Below are 15083 nucleotides of genomic sequence, written 5' to 3' on the forward strand. Positions count from 1 at the left end.
TTTATTATACAAAAAGATACTGATATATTTTTCTGCATCATGAAAACAGTACATGATTGAGATTTTGCACCAGAGTATATTACTTGAGGAATTATACTAACATCACTATTATTACCTATATGTAAACTATGTATGCTTAACATACCACGTGTGGCCTTCATAATTGAAAAGTTTTACCAGATTTTAAACAAAAGCAAAGAAAACAAATTCACAGATTCATTGGTATGATATCCGATTTATAATCTTATAAAGAGCAAAATGGCTTTATATCTATGAATAGACATGTGCATATGCTACATGTTCTTTATGTGCATATGCACACAAAAAACCATATTCATATTGGGTAATTTATTCTTTCAAGCTTCTTTTTTGTATTATTTCTACTCAATATGAATAAATCCCATAGAAAGGTTTTTACATCTTTTAAAACTTAGTTTCTAGTGAGAGCGATTAGAATTTGTCAGGCTGAGGGTACATTAACTCTTTCAGACAAATTAAGTTCCGTTTTATGTTCTGAAAAAGATGATTTCCCGGATGAGTCTCTTGTGGCCTGAAAGGGTTTATGCATCCTTTAACTGAGCAATATATTCTCTTCTCACCATTAGCATCATGCACCAAATGTCTATCAATTCCCTGAACAAAGTTTGAAAAATGTAGCTCATAGTCTATGTAATTTCAGGCTGAATTTCAAGCAAGCAAAACTCTTCAAAGAGAAAATTTCTGTGCTAACAGACCCTTAAAAATATGCTCCATTCAGACAGGGTCTTAGAATTTGTTAAGACATCTAAATTCTTAGATTTCTATCTTAGAATTTGTTAAGACATAATTTTCAATAGCTGCATTTTAAATCAAGACATGATAAAAGAATAACATTTGAAACATGTTAGACTCCTTTCTTCTGTTAAACTGAGGCTACGCCAGAAAAACAAGCTAATGTTCTGTTTACTGGCCATAATGTTAAGTTGTATATTAATTATTATATAATAAACTCTAACCTATTTAAACATTTATTAAGCACTTGACTTTCTATAAAGCATTGTTATAGGCTTGTTGTAAAGTACTCAAAATATGAACCAGAATCTGTATCTGAAAAGAGTACATAAACCAGCATGCAAAACAGATATGTACATGAACAGAGTATAGGCAAACCAGCAAGTACAGTAATCAAAGTATTAAAATGTTATAAAAATACAGGGAACAGGGAAATTAATTTTGATTGCTATGATTAGGGAAGGCTTTCTGGAGGAGATGGTGTAAGTGAGCAGCTATTTTTTGTTGTTGTTGTTGAGACGGAGTCTCGCTCTGTCGCCCAGGCTGGAGTGCAGTGGCACGATCTGGGCTCACTGCAAGCTCCGCCTCCCGGGTTCACGCCATTCTCCTGCCTCAGCCTCCTGAGTAGCTGGGACTACAGGTGCCTGCCACCACGCGCGGCTAATTTTGTTTTGTATATTTTAGTAGAGACGGGGTTTCACGGTGTTAGCCAGGATGGCCTCGATCTCCTGACCTCGTGATCCACCCGCCTCGGCCTCCCAAAGTGCTGGGATTACAGGCATAAGCCACCGCGCCCGGCCTGTGAGCAGCTAATTTTTAAATCAGTTTATAATCCTTTCAAAAAGAACATTTTTTTCCCATTTGAGAAAGATTGAAAAGGAAGCAAAAAAAGTTTCACAGGGAACAAATGTAGAACTTATCTCAGATTTTCAAACAGGTCTAACCTCGGAGGCAGCACAATACCGGTTAGAAGCACAAGGTTTAATGTCAGAAAGACCAAAATTGGAATTCTGACCCTCATGAACCACACATATTACCTATGTGATCTCCTGTACATGGTTGAACCTCTATAGCCTCAATTTTCTCACATTTAAAATAAAGTTAAGGCTGGGCGCAGTGGCTCACGCCTGTAATCCCAGCACTTTGGGAGGCCGCAGCGGGTGGATCACAATGTCAGGAGTTCGAGACCAGCTTGGCCAATACGGTGAAACCCCATCTCTACTAAAAATACAAATACAAAAATTAGTCAGGTGTGGTGTGCACCTGTAGTCCCAGCTACTTGGGAGGCTGAGGCAGGAGAATCGCTTCAACCCGGGATTGAGACACTGCATTCCAGCCTGGGTGATAGAGTAAGACTCCATCTCAAAAATAAATTAAAATAAAATAAAATAAAATAAAATAATAAATAAAATAAAATAAAATAAAATAGGCCAGGCGCGGTGGCTCACGCCTGTAATCCCAGCACTTTGGGAGGCCAAAACAGGAGGATCACGAGGTCAGGAGATTGAGACCATCCTGGCTAACATGGTGAAACCCTGTCTCTACTAAAAATACAACAAAAAAATTAGCCGGGTGTGGTGGTGGGCACCTGTAGTCCCAGCTACTCGGGAGGCTGAGGCAGGAGGATGGCGTGAACCTGGGAGGTGGAGCTTGCAGTGAACGGAGATCGTGCCACTGCGCTCCAGCCTGGGCGATAAAAGCAAGACTCCGTCTCAAAAAAAAAATAAATAAATAAAATAAAACAAAGTAATACTACCAACTTCATAGTATTTCTTTGGAGGTCACTTAGGAAAATATAGAGAGAGATATATAGATATATATATTCTTAGCATAATGGCTGGCATATGACATTCACTAAACAGTGACAAAGACTCTCTCTTGAACCAAATTTTAGTCAGGTTCCTCTGAGTACTTTTTTTTTTGAGACAGAGTTTCGTTCTTGTTGCCCAGGCTGGAGTGCAATGGTGTGATCTCAGCTCACTGTAACCTCCGCCTCCTTGGTTCAAGTGATTCTCCTAGGTCAGTCTCTCGAGTAGCTGGGATTACAGGTGCCTGCCACCACACCTGGCTAATTTTCGTATTTTTAGTAGAGATGGGGTTTCAACATGTTGGCTAGGCTGGTCTCGAACTCCTGACCTCAGGTGATCCACCCACCTTGGCCTCCCAAAGTGCTAGGATTACAGGTGTGAGCCACTGTGCCCAGCCTTGAGTCCTCTTTTTGACTAGGCCTCATTCTTAGGCCCCGTCCTTGTCCCTGACAGTCCAGTTTTAGCAATAATCCTACTGGGTCAGTTTAGCAAAAATCCTCCACCCTTCATATACAGTCAAATTCCTCATCTTCCACCCTTCATATCTTATTACCCTTGCCTGCCTTCAGCAAGAATCCTATCAAGTTGGTTTAGGGGGAATCCCCTTATCTTTGATATCTCCTTCTAGTAATGTTCCACTGCCTGACTCCCACCCTGCTTCTTGGCTATAAACCTCCACTTGCCTTTGTCGTATCAGAATGCAGCCTCATTGTATAGTAAGGTCTCTCTCCTATTGCAATAGTTCCTGAATGAAATTTGCCTTTACCACTTTAACTTCTTTCTGGCTCTGATTTTCTTTCATAAAAGTTTATTACTATTATTACTATTTTATTATTATTATTTATTTATTTATTTTGAGACGGAGTCTTACTCTGTTGCCCAGGTTGGAGTGCAATGGTGTGATCTCAGCTCACTGCAACCTCTGCTGCCCGGGTTCAAGTGATTCTCTTGCCTCAGCCTCCTGAGTAGCTGGGATTACAGGCATGCACCACCATGCCCAGCTAATTGTTTTTTGTAGTTTTAGTAGAGACGGGGTTTGACCATGTTGGCCAGGCTGGTCTTGAACTCCTGACCTAGTGATCCACCCGCCTCGGCCTCCCAAAGTGCCGGAATTACAGGCGTGAGCCACTGTGCCTGGCCTATTTTATTATTATCATAAATGATTATACTTTCTATTTAAATTCAATTGAACTAAAAATTCCATTGACCAGTACCATTGTCAAGAGAGTATATTTCAAAGAATGCTAAGAATCTTTCTTTTTTAAAAAGCACTCTTTTCCCCTTGTTTTTTTTGTTTTTTGTTTTTTCGGGGTTTTGCTCTTTTTGCCGCCCAGGCTGGAATGTAATGATGCAATCTCAGCTCATTGCAACCTCCACCTGCCAGGTTCAAGTGATTCTCCTGCTTTAGCCTCCTGAGTAGCTGGGATTATAGGCTTGTGCCACCACGCCTGGCTAATTTTGTTTTTTTAGTAGAGACGGGGTTTGACCATGTTGGCCAGGCTGGTCTTGAACTCCTTACCTCAGGTGATCCACCCACCTCAGCCTCCGAAAGTGCTGAGATTACAGGCGTGAGCCACTGCACCTGAACCCCCTTTCTAAAACAATTTGCTTCTCAATGAATGCATTATCTGTATTACTGACCATGCCCCCTTTTAAGTCCTGTACCCTCCTCTCTCTGAACAGTCTCATAAAAAAATGTTTGCTTTGAACTTCCGAATTTTCTGCATTTGAGAGGAACAGGCAGTGAGGGTAAGGAGAGAGTCAGAGGTGAAGAACTTCCCCCCTCCAGCCTACTCTGAAGTTCTCAATTTTTCTTTAGGCACCAGAAAATGACCTGAATTACTACGTTCATTAAAAACAAAACAAAACAAACAGCTTTGCTCTTGAGGGTCGTTTTTACTTTCATTTTTGTTTGGTCAATTTTATATGACACTTGCTTTACAAAGTGTGGATTATCATCTTCCTGAAACCTGTTACTGGCATGTTCTCAAAGGTGATCAATGTCACTGGTGGTTCTGTGAGTTTTTTCATCTACTTAAAAATTATTCTCTTAATAAATAAAGGTGGAATACAATTAACATAATGGCAGTGCAGTGAAGACCCCAAATCTGTTTTGAATTATCTGGAAAGGATAATGTGCCTCCTCAGTAACTTGATTTGTAACCACTTCAAATGACTTCCCTCATACTATGAGGAAATCCCAGGTGTTGATAGTTAGTTGACAGGGTGTTAATGTCATTAACATTCTGTCAGCTCTTCTTGTCAATGTGTTAATGGTGCCCCTGCTGCTCAGTCACTCTCTGTCCTCTGGTTGGGGAAATGATTTAGCCAGCAGTCAATCAAAAAGCTAAGCTGATTTTGGGCAACAGAAAGCCCTAGCATTGACAAAATCTCTGCAAGTAAATGTGGTAAGGAATTTGTCAACTGGATATAAACAGTAAGGTCAACACTGTGGTTGATGTGCTTTTTTAGATAGTTTAAGATGTTAAGAATGGACCACAACACATATTTAAAAGTCTAAGAAGCCCTCTTTTAAGAATGGGTTTCTTTTCTGACAGAAAAAGCAAGGATTAGTAAGTAAAAATGATGCTTTGACTTCTTAAAAAAAGTAAAGTGTTGGGGTTCAGAGCACAATATCTGGAAGTATGCTACCTTGGCATGCTGAATACTTTGAGCTGAAGGATACCAGGAGGACCAGAAGCAAGAAGGTGTCTCTGAACTTATCCCTCCCTCCTTCCTACCTTCCTTTGTCTTCTGAAGCAAGTCAAAGAAACTAGAATTCCTCTCCCTTGAAACAAGCCATAAAACCTAGGAAGATCACTTTTTAAGCTCTTCCATTCTCCACCAAAGACTTTCACACATAGGCTGGGCACAGTGACTCGTGCCTGTAATCCCAGCACTTTGGGAGGCTGAGGCGGGCTGATCACCTGAGGTCAGGAGTTCAAGACCAGTCTGGCTAATATGGTGAAATCCCTTCTCTACTAAAAATACAAAATTAGCTGGGCATGGTGGCATGTGCCTGTACTCCCAGCTACTCGGGAGGCTGAGGCAGGAGAATCGCTTGAACCCTGGAGGTGGAGGTTGTAGTGAGCCAGGATCACGCCACTGTACTCTAGCCTGGGTTACAGAGTGAGACTCCATCTCCAAAAAAAAAAACAAGGCCTTCACATGACAGGCGTCTTTTCCCCATACCTGGGGGAAGACTGTCATATAGAGACACAGAAAATAATCTGAACCAGTTTTGATGGGTTCCCTCCAGCTTATTACCATTAGATCATATCCTTTTATCCATCAGTCATACTAAGGGAGGAGACCATCCCTCATATTGTCTTATGCCCACTTTCTACCTCCAAAGAAAGAAAAAGTAAAAACTAAAAGGCAGAAATGAAATCCACAAGCAGACAGCTCGGAGCCACACCCTGGTACTGGTAGTTAAAGATCGACCCCTGACTTAATCAGTTATGTTATCTATAGATTACAGGCATTGAATAGAAAAGCACTGTGAAAATCCCTATCCTGTTTTGTTCTGATCTAATTACCGATGCACGCAACCCCCAGTCACGTACCCCCTACTTGCCCAATTGATCATGACCGTCTCACATGTACCCCCTTAGAGTTGTGAGCCCTTAAAAGGGACAGGAAGTGCTCACTCGAGAGCTCGGCTCTTGAGACAGGAGTCTTGCCGATGCCCCCAGCCAAATAAACCCCTTCCTTCTTTAACTCAGTGTCTGAGGAGTTTTGTCTACGGCTCGTCCTGCTACAATACTTCTGCACAACTGCCCATAAAATACATGGTTTTTCCCTGTTTCTTTGAGTCTTCATTTATGGAGGTTTCTGTGTCACATAAAACTCACATTAAATAAATTTGTATGCTTTGCTCTTGTTAATATTGTATTATAGGGTGTCAGCCATGAACCTTAGAATGGGTCAAGAAACATTGATTTTTCTCTCCCATACCATCTAATTTTTTCTGAGTCAGAACAAGCAACCAATTTTGTGTAGAGAAAGGAAGAAAGAGGTGAGGAGTTTCCTTCTAAAGCCATTGGCCCCAGCAGGCTAGAAACAGCCTTGGAAAGGTTTTTGTTTGTTTGTTTGTTTTTGTTTTTTGCCTATTTTTTTCTGACATTTACTTGTGGAGCTGTGGATCTCTCCTAAAACTGATTATACTTTACAGCATGCTCTATAAAGGTGATTCAATGATACTCACATTTGTGAGATTTATATGAAGAAAGGTTTTATAACTATAAGCACAGCCTAACACTGTTTGACAGTATCATTTTGAAGTGCTAAGTAAAAGCAAGGGCTTGGACTAGATGATCTTCATTGTCTCTAGCTATAATACTGTGTGATTCAACACACATTTACTGAGTGCCTACATTGTGCTAGGTGGTAGGCATTGTGGTGGGCATATAGTAATTAACAAACCATACATAATCTCTCCCATGGGGACAGCAAGACAGAGAACATACACATGTCAGACTGTCAGCAGCCTGAGGTCAAGTTTTCTATCATCTTGTGTACTGTTCAATTTTCATGCCTGGCAATGTCTAGCATATTGTAAGTGTTCAATCAAAATTGGGAAAGAGTAAGGGTAAATATAGGGTGCTCCAGGACACAGACTGACTTGGAGATTTGAAGATTCAACTTGCATATTCAGTTGCCCTGAAGCCATCATGCCATTGCTGCTAACTATAGAACTGTTGCTATTCTGAAGTCCAAAGGCATATGAGTGCTTTTCAGCTTGTGAACTCAGTCCTCATAGAGAGATTACTGTTTAAGTAGCTAAAGTTACTTTCCATGGAAACTACTCCCATACTTGTGCCCCTAATTATTCAATTTAAAGGGCCAGTGACTTGAAGCAATACAATGTATTGGCACTGGATGGAAACATTGGAAAGATCATCGAGTACAAAGGATCCTATACTAGAAACGGAATCATTGTTCTATTTTTAAAATAGGATCAAGTATCTCACAATAAAATATCTTTCTCTTTTAGCATTGCCAGGAAGGTAAAAAATATATATATTATGTAGGCACCAGAACTCATATACATACATATAATGATTATGCATTTTGTTTGTCTCTTTCTAGAAGACAGAAACTCTCAATGGGTGACCAAGAAGTCTTTCAAAGGAAGAATAACTTGAGCCACAGTTTTATCATTATAATCCATTAATTCATAGTTTTTAACCAACCCAAGTCAATATTCAAATTTTTTCTCTGAAATAAATTGCTGTGTACTTTATTTTGTTTCTTTAAAGAATATGATATGCAAAGTAACAGCCCCATACATTTTAATACAGTTTTCAATCCCCTTGTGGACAAACAGTCACACTTTAGTGCCACTTAAATGAAGAATAACCATTCATCTGTAACAAACAGATACAGAAGGCTCTGGATTTTCATTTTAAAGTGCTTAATTACCTGCATAAAGAGAGAAATAAAATAAGGAGTCCAGGCCAAGTTCACGAGGGTTTGAAATTACTTTTCTTTTTCTAAATGAGCAACAAAGACTCAATGTTGCAAGCTGTTGTGTGGCTATAAGCCAACAGTAGAAGAAAATGTTCAAAAGAAAAAGGGGATCAGGAATTAAATTCAAATATAAGGCAAGAACCAAAATCGAAAGGTGAAAAAGGAGGTGGTGTTTCCAGGCACAGGACAATATAACATATTTGAAAAAAAAAAACGTAATCAGCAATAAAGTGAAACCTTCATATTAAGTATTCCAACGTGGCCAGTAATGCAAGTCAAGGTTATTTTTGTGGATTCCCTGCCTCCAATCACTCACAAACTTATGTTGCCAATATTTGTATTCATGAAGGTACTCAGAATCACTAAAGGACCATACAAAACACAGTATTCATTAATGAACCAAAACACTGAGAGTTAAAATATTTTTTTACATAAATCTAAATTGCTATTCTTAAGTAATTCAAGTTCAGCACTGTAACTTCCAAGTTGGGCAAAAAGTAAAGCATATCAGAAAAGAAAAAGGCAATAGATTTAACCTTGAAACGAGGTGACTGCCAAATAGTTGTTGAAGGAATTTACTTATTATCAGATAAAGAATTTACAGTATTTATTCCCTCTAGAGATATAAAATGGTGAATCAATCTGCAGTTCAAGATATTTATTTAAACCCAGAGGAGGAGGATATGGCTTTAAGTTTTGAAAACAAAAATAGAAAATTATAAAAAAATCAGTTCTAATGTAGTTTATCTTTAGATACCAGATTTAACATTAAACAATTCAAGCTAAATGCTATTTCTCAAGTTTTCCTTTTATATATTTTTATGATTTATATGAATATACTGCTATAAACTAGAAGTTTCAAAAAATATTTATTTAACAAGAAATGCTTAATGTTATACAGATATCTACTATAATTTATGTAAATATATCATCTACTGATCAATTCATCTATCCATCCAACCATGTATCCATTTATTCTTCACAGTCCTTTCAGTCTAGTGATATTAGTTATCCTCTTATTGTCCTTGAAAATGCACACATGCCCTCAGAAAATGTATACACACACAAAAAAAATCTCAGACAAAAAAAATCTTCTGTTGATCATTTACTTTAAACATTTGGTTATATAAGAATATTCTGTTTTGTTTTGTTTAGGCTTCATCAAGCCTCTTAAGACTTACCTTGCATATCCTGTGGGCTTTCAAATGGAATTCTTCTTTGAGAAATAGCATTTTAAAAAAATCTAATTGTTCCCTTGCCTACTGGTTGAAAACATCATGAAACAAAATTTATGCTACTAATAGAAAAACAGCATATACACAAATTCATCCGGATGGTGTGAAAAGACTAGTAAATCTAGAACTAACCACACAGTTAGTAGACAGACAGACATAATGACTAAAAACTAGACAAAATGCTTAAATAAATAAAGGATATGGTCATCTTTTCCACAAACTTATCGTGTTGATTTTCTGCTTGGGGGAATTTCTTGATGTCACGTTCCAGATGAACAATTTGTTGTTCCATTGATGCAAGGTTGCTCTTGAGAATTTGAGCTGAAACTAAAGAACAAAGTGCAAAGGATTTAGAATATTTTACCAGGTGTTCCACAAAACATCTAAAAGGAGATATTATCAGTTAAAGTCTTTTTTTAAAAAAATGTGGGAAATAGTTCCATGAAGGCAACTCACATTTTTCTGAATTACTGCTCATAAAAATTCTACTCTCCATGAAATAAATGAAAATGTGTTATATAATATACCAAATCATCATGTTTAATATGGGAATGTCACCATTTTACTCAGCCATTAGTTCAAATGAATCCATTTCAATTTAAATTTATTGATGGAATTCCTAATATTTCATTCTTTAAAATCTAATTTGAAGATTAAAGAAAAACTAAGGTTCAAAGACATGTTATTAATGCATGTTCTTAGCTCTATAAATGATTTAAGGTTAAATTATATAAAAGGATCAAATATTTTTCTTTTGTAGAAATATCCTGATTTTTATAAACCAATATCTATGGTAAAAGTTCCCATCGCTAGTACTTTTCAAAGAGAAGTGAAAAATAACTGTTGATACAGAAAGATTATTTAGAGCAAACCCCAGCAAACACAAATGAACGTACATACCCACAAAGATTCAGCCTGCCCTCAAACACCATCATTATTTGCTGTAATTACCCCTAACATTCTCTGCACCTTCCTTTTTCTCTCACTGACAAGTAATAATTTTAAGTATTGTATTCAAACTGCTCCTAAATACAAGCACATTTTTCAGATCTGTCAGGAGACTGTCTTTTTACCGGGTAATTTTTTTTTTAACTTGCAACTATTTTATAGATACTCTATTGCTGCATAACTACCAATTATGTATGAAAACACTTCTATCAATATCAACAGCATTTGGCAAGATTCTAGTTGCAAAGATGAGGTAGGTGTTATAATTTGATAGATAGCCCGTGACATTGGTTTTTAAATCCTGGCCTCTGAAATACTGTTATTTTCATTAAAGGACCATGAAACATAAATAGAAAAATACTATGATTCTTTCTTATTTTTAAGCAAAGTTAGTCTTATGCAGAGACATATCAGCATTACAATGAAAAATTCAAGAGACTGCCAAAATCAACCCCTTGGCAAATTTCAGCCAAACTGTTCAGATACAAATTCATCATGTTGACGGGCACATCTTTATAACTCAATGAGGAGAAAACACCTTAAATATACATGGAACTTCAAGAGACTAAAAATCAAACACCAACACTAAAGACTACTTTTTTTCTATTAATCTGTCAGTTTAAATAGCTCTGTCCAATTTAGTTCCATTTGTTTAGATCTGACAAGCTTGGAAATTATTCTTTATTGCAGAAGAGAGTTTTATCAAAAATTTGCTAATGGTTCACCAATCATTGCTTGCTTTATTTAAAGGATGAGTTTGCTATGGAAGAAATAATTCTCTCTGATTTTAAAATTGAATTATTTCACTTAGGTTTCTCTGCTATATTCTAATCATTCAAAAGATTTCTCCTTTCCCACTTGGTTGATTGAAAAAGTGAAGACAGGCCAAGTATGGTGGCCCACGCCTCTAATCCCAGCACTTTGGGAGGCCGAGGCGGGCGGATTACCTGAGGTCATGAGTTTGAGGTCAGCCTGGCCAACATGGTGAAACCCTGTCTCTACCAAAAACAAAAAACAAACAAAAAAATTAACCAGGCCTGGTGGCGGGTGCCTGTAATCCCAGCCACTCGAGAGGCTGAGGCAGAAGAATCGCTCAAACCCAGGAGGCAGAGGTTGCAGTGAGCCAAGATCCTGCCACTGCACTCTAGCCTGGGGAGTAAGAATGAAATTCCATCTCAAAAAAAAAAAAAAAATGAAGATAAAACATTGACCAGTCACATATGTTAGTTAGGTTACACGGACATGGTGAAGTTCAGGGCACATGACCCAAAAATATGGTACCTTGGCATATTGAGTATTTTAAGCTGAAGAACTTTTAGAAATGACACCTGCAGGAAGGACTATCTGATCTTTCCTGGGCGCAGGTCTTAAGACCCTCATGTAGGCCCCGTGTGGGGGCTCACATCTGTAATCCCAGCACTAGTGGAGGCCAAGGTGGATGGATTGCTTGAACTCAGGAGCTCAAGGGCAGTCTGGACAATATGGCAAAACCCTATCTCTACAAAAAATATAAAAATAAGCTGGGCTGGACATGGTGGCTCACACCTATAATCTCAGCTCTTCGGGAGGCTGAGGCAGGAGGATCACATGGGCCCAGGAGTTCAAGACCAGACTAAACCACCTAGTTAGACCTTGTCTCTACGAAAAATAAAAAAAAAGAAAATGAGGTGGGAGGATTGCTTGAGTGCAGAAAGCTGAAGCTGCCATGAGTTATGATGGCATCACTGTATTTCTGCCTAGGTGACAGAGTGAGACCCTGCCTCAAATAAATAAATAAATAAATAAATAAATAAATAAATAAATAAGGTGGGTGCGGTGGTATGTGCCTAGTCCCAGCTACTTAAGAGGCTGAGTTAAGAGGATCGCTTGAGCCTGGGAGGTTGAGGCCACAGCGAGTCATGATCGTGCCACTCTTCTCCAGCCTGGGCAACACAGATTGATCCTTTCTCTTAAAGAGAAAACCAAAAACTCATGTGACAGAATTTTTTTTTTTTTTTGGAGACAGAGTCTCACTCTGTCGCCAGGCTGGAGTGCAGTGGCATTATATCTCGGCTCACTGCAACCTCCGACTCCCTGGTTCAAGTGATTCTCCTGCCTCAGCCTCCCAAGTAGCCAGGATTATAGGCATGTGCCACAATGCCCAGCTAATTTTTGTATTTTTAGTAGAGACAGGGTTTCACCATGTTGGCCAGGATGGTCTCGATCTCCTGACCTCATGATCCACCCGCCTCGGCCTCCCAAAGTGTTGGGATTACAGGCGTGAGCCACCATGCCGGGTCTGAGAGCTAACTTGCCTATATGCACCCTGAGGAAACCAACATCCTTATCTCTGAAGACAAAGGGACATAGAAATCTGAACAAATAGTTCTTGCTAAATTTCTCCCAGTTTATTATACTTAGCTCATACTCTTTCTTCTCCCTATCATATTTTTCCACACCTCTCCATTCTTCATCAAATATACTATAGAAAACACTCAGGTTTAACTGTTTCTTTGGATTTTCATTTCCCTATGAATGCTCCCCTCCCAAGTTATATAAAACCTAAATAAATTTGCATTCTTTTCTTGTGCTAATCTACCTTTTGGTATAAAGACCGTGGCCAATGAACCTAAAATGGGGAAAAGGAGAAGTTATTTTTCCTCCCTTACCTTAGAAATAAACTCACGCTAACTTTCTGTAATAAACAAAATGTGCTCAAAGGCCAGGTTTAGGTCACAATAGTAACGGCACTAGTCAAAAGGGGATGATGATGATGATAATGACTTCATCGTCTAATAATTCAATACAAAACTAGCCTAATCAAACTGCTATGCACACAGCAGTCTACATATGTCAAGTAATAAGTGAGAATATATTTTAACCCAGGGAAATTGCTTTTACCCTAAAGTTGCATTCTGAATAAATCAGTATTTTTCTGAACATCTGTCCTCCCGAATTTCACATGTATAATCTTTAGTCCTCTATAAATCTCTCCAGAGCTCTACTCCAAATTCTCTACCATTTCATATGCACTTTTTGTTTGTTAAGTGATCTTCCACCTATCACCTTCTGCTTTGAATAAGAATTGTTTTCTGTCTCATATACATAAACAACAGTCTCCTTTATAAAACTCCAAGCTGTCTAATGGTAAGATCTATATTTGATTTTTTGCTTTTCCCTCAGTACTTATCACTGTGCTCAGTATTTATCACTCAATAAATATTTATTAGATGAATATGTACATTTCAAGAAGTTTTGGCTCACATTTAAATTTATGTCTACTTCCACAACTGAAAGTACAGGGAGAGGGGTTAGATATAATCATCATGATTTGAAGTTACCATACCCATTATTATATAAGTAGAGAAAGAGAGCAGGGAGTTGAAATCTGTCTAGCAATATATAGAGGTGGTTCGGAAGATGCTTAGACAAATGGGAATGTGAGGAAAGGGGAAAAAGTTTAAAAAAGTAAAGGGCATCTTTCTTTATTAGGCTCTTCCGTTCTTCCCCTCTAATGAATTATTCATATTATGCCTGAACAAAAGAGAATTAAATATTGGAGATGTAATAATCTGAGAATTCTAGCTTATACAGAAATTTATGGCTGCATTAAACAACGTCATTATGTAAAGTGTTTATCCTTCCATTGGGGGAATTATGTTATCTTTGAGGTAAAAGTGACATTAAAGGAGATTTGGACCAGCGTCTTAAATTTGAAAAACTCAGGTTACAGAGTATCACAGTCCAAGGCCCTGTAAAACATAGCCTAAGTTAGAGCTCACTTGTTAAGGCCTTTTTGGGGTGAGCGGGATATAATCCCAGAGAAAAGGGCATGAGCGAAAGACAGCAAATACAAGAGAGTAAGTTCCAGAACTTGTCATAGCTTTACCAAAAAAAAAAAAAAAAAAAAGTTGGTTGCTTAGTGTCTCAGGTTGTCTCTATCAGGGCTGACTTCATGGATATGCAACCTGTGCAGGTTCATGGATATGCAACCTGTGACTTCATGGATATACAACCTGTGCAACCATGCTGCAAAGGGCCCAGCACTTTGTTTAATACTTTGTTGTCATTTTGAAATTCTTAATAATTTTTGCAGTGGGGTACCACATTTCATTTTGCACCCGGACCCAAAAATTATCTAGTCAGTCCTGGTCTCCAGATAAAACAAATGTAACTTAGAAAAGTTGTTTACAGGCCAGGTGCCTTGGCTCACACCTGTAATCCCAGCACTTTGGGAGGCTGAGGCAGGTGGATCATTTGAGACCAGCATGGCCAACATGGTGAAACCCCGTCTCTACTCAAAATACAAAAAAATTAGCTGGGCATGGTGGTACCCGCCTGTAATCCCAGATACTCGGGAGGCTGAGGCAGGAAAATCACTTGAACTTGGGAGACAGAGGTAGCAGTGAGCCGAGATCGTGCCACTGCACTCCAGCCTGGGCGAGAGAGTGAAACTCTGTCGCAAAAAGAAAAAAAAAAAAAGAGTTGCTTAGAGTTGACAGCGAGCAATTCATTTACCTGCTTACTCCTTAGCATCTCCTGTTCCTTCATTGGTGAAATTGTTTCTAGCAGTGTTAACTTCCCACTATGGCTGAGAAATGAGTAGCCTGGGTTTGGAGGTGGGAGACGGCAAAGAAGGAGTGTCCAGTAAATCTAGGGTGTTGCATATATTAGATCCAAAACAGAGTATTCCCTATATCCTAAGTGCCTTATTCAATTGTTGACAGTTGATATCATTAGAATTTTTTATTTACTCATAATGAAAATCAGCCTACTTAAACTTTTATCTATTACTCCTAATTTTGCCTCATAGTAGCACTGAACAAGTCTACTACCTATTTTACAAGAAATGTATCAGTTGAATATTCTT

At 38.4% G+C, this 15083-nt stretch overlaps 1 protein-coding gene across 1 annotated transcript in view; it reads right to left on the minus strand.

Moving 5' to 3' along the window:
• DIAPH2 (diaphanous related formin 2) overlaps positions 1–15083 on the minus strand; it is a 904603-nt gene that overhangs the window by 337641 nt on the left and 551879 nt on the right. The window contains exon 24 of the mRNA XM_073013533.1: positions 9488–9613. Within this exon, the coding sequence (XP_072869634.1) occupies positions 9488–9613 (126 nt within the window). The remainder of the gene's footprint in view (positions 1–9487; positions 9614–15083) is intronic.

The sequence above is a fragment of the Chlorocebus sabaeus genome, chromosome X, assembly GCF_047675955.1.
Source record: "Chlorocebus sabaeus isolate Y175 chromosome X, mChlSab1.0.hap1, whole genome shotgun sequence".
Lineage (NCBI taxonomy): Eukaryota > Metazoa > Chordata > Mammalia > Primates > Cercopithecidae > Chlorocebus > Chlorocebus sabaeus.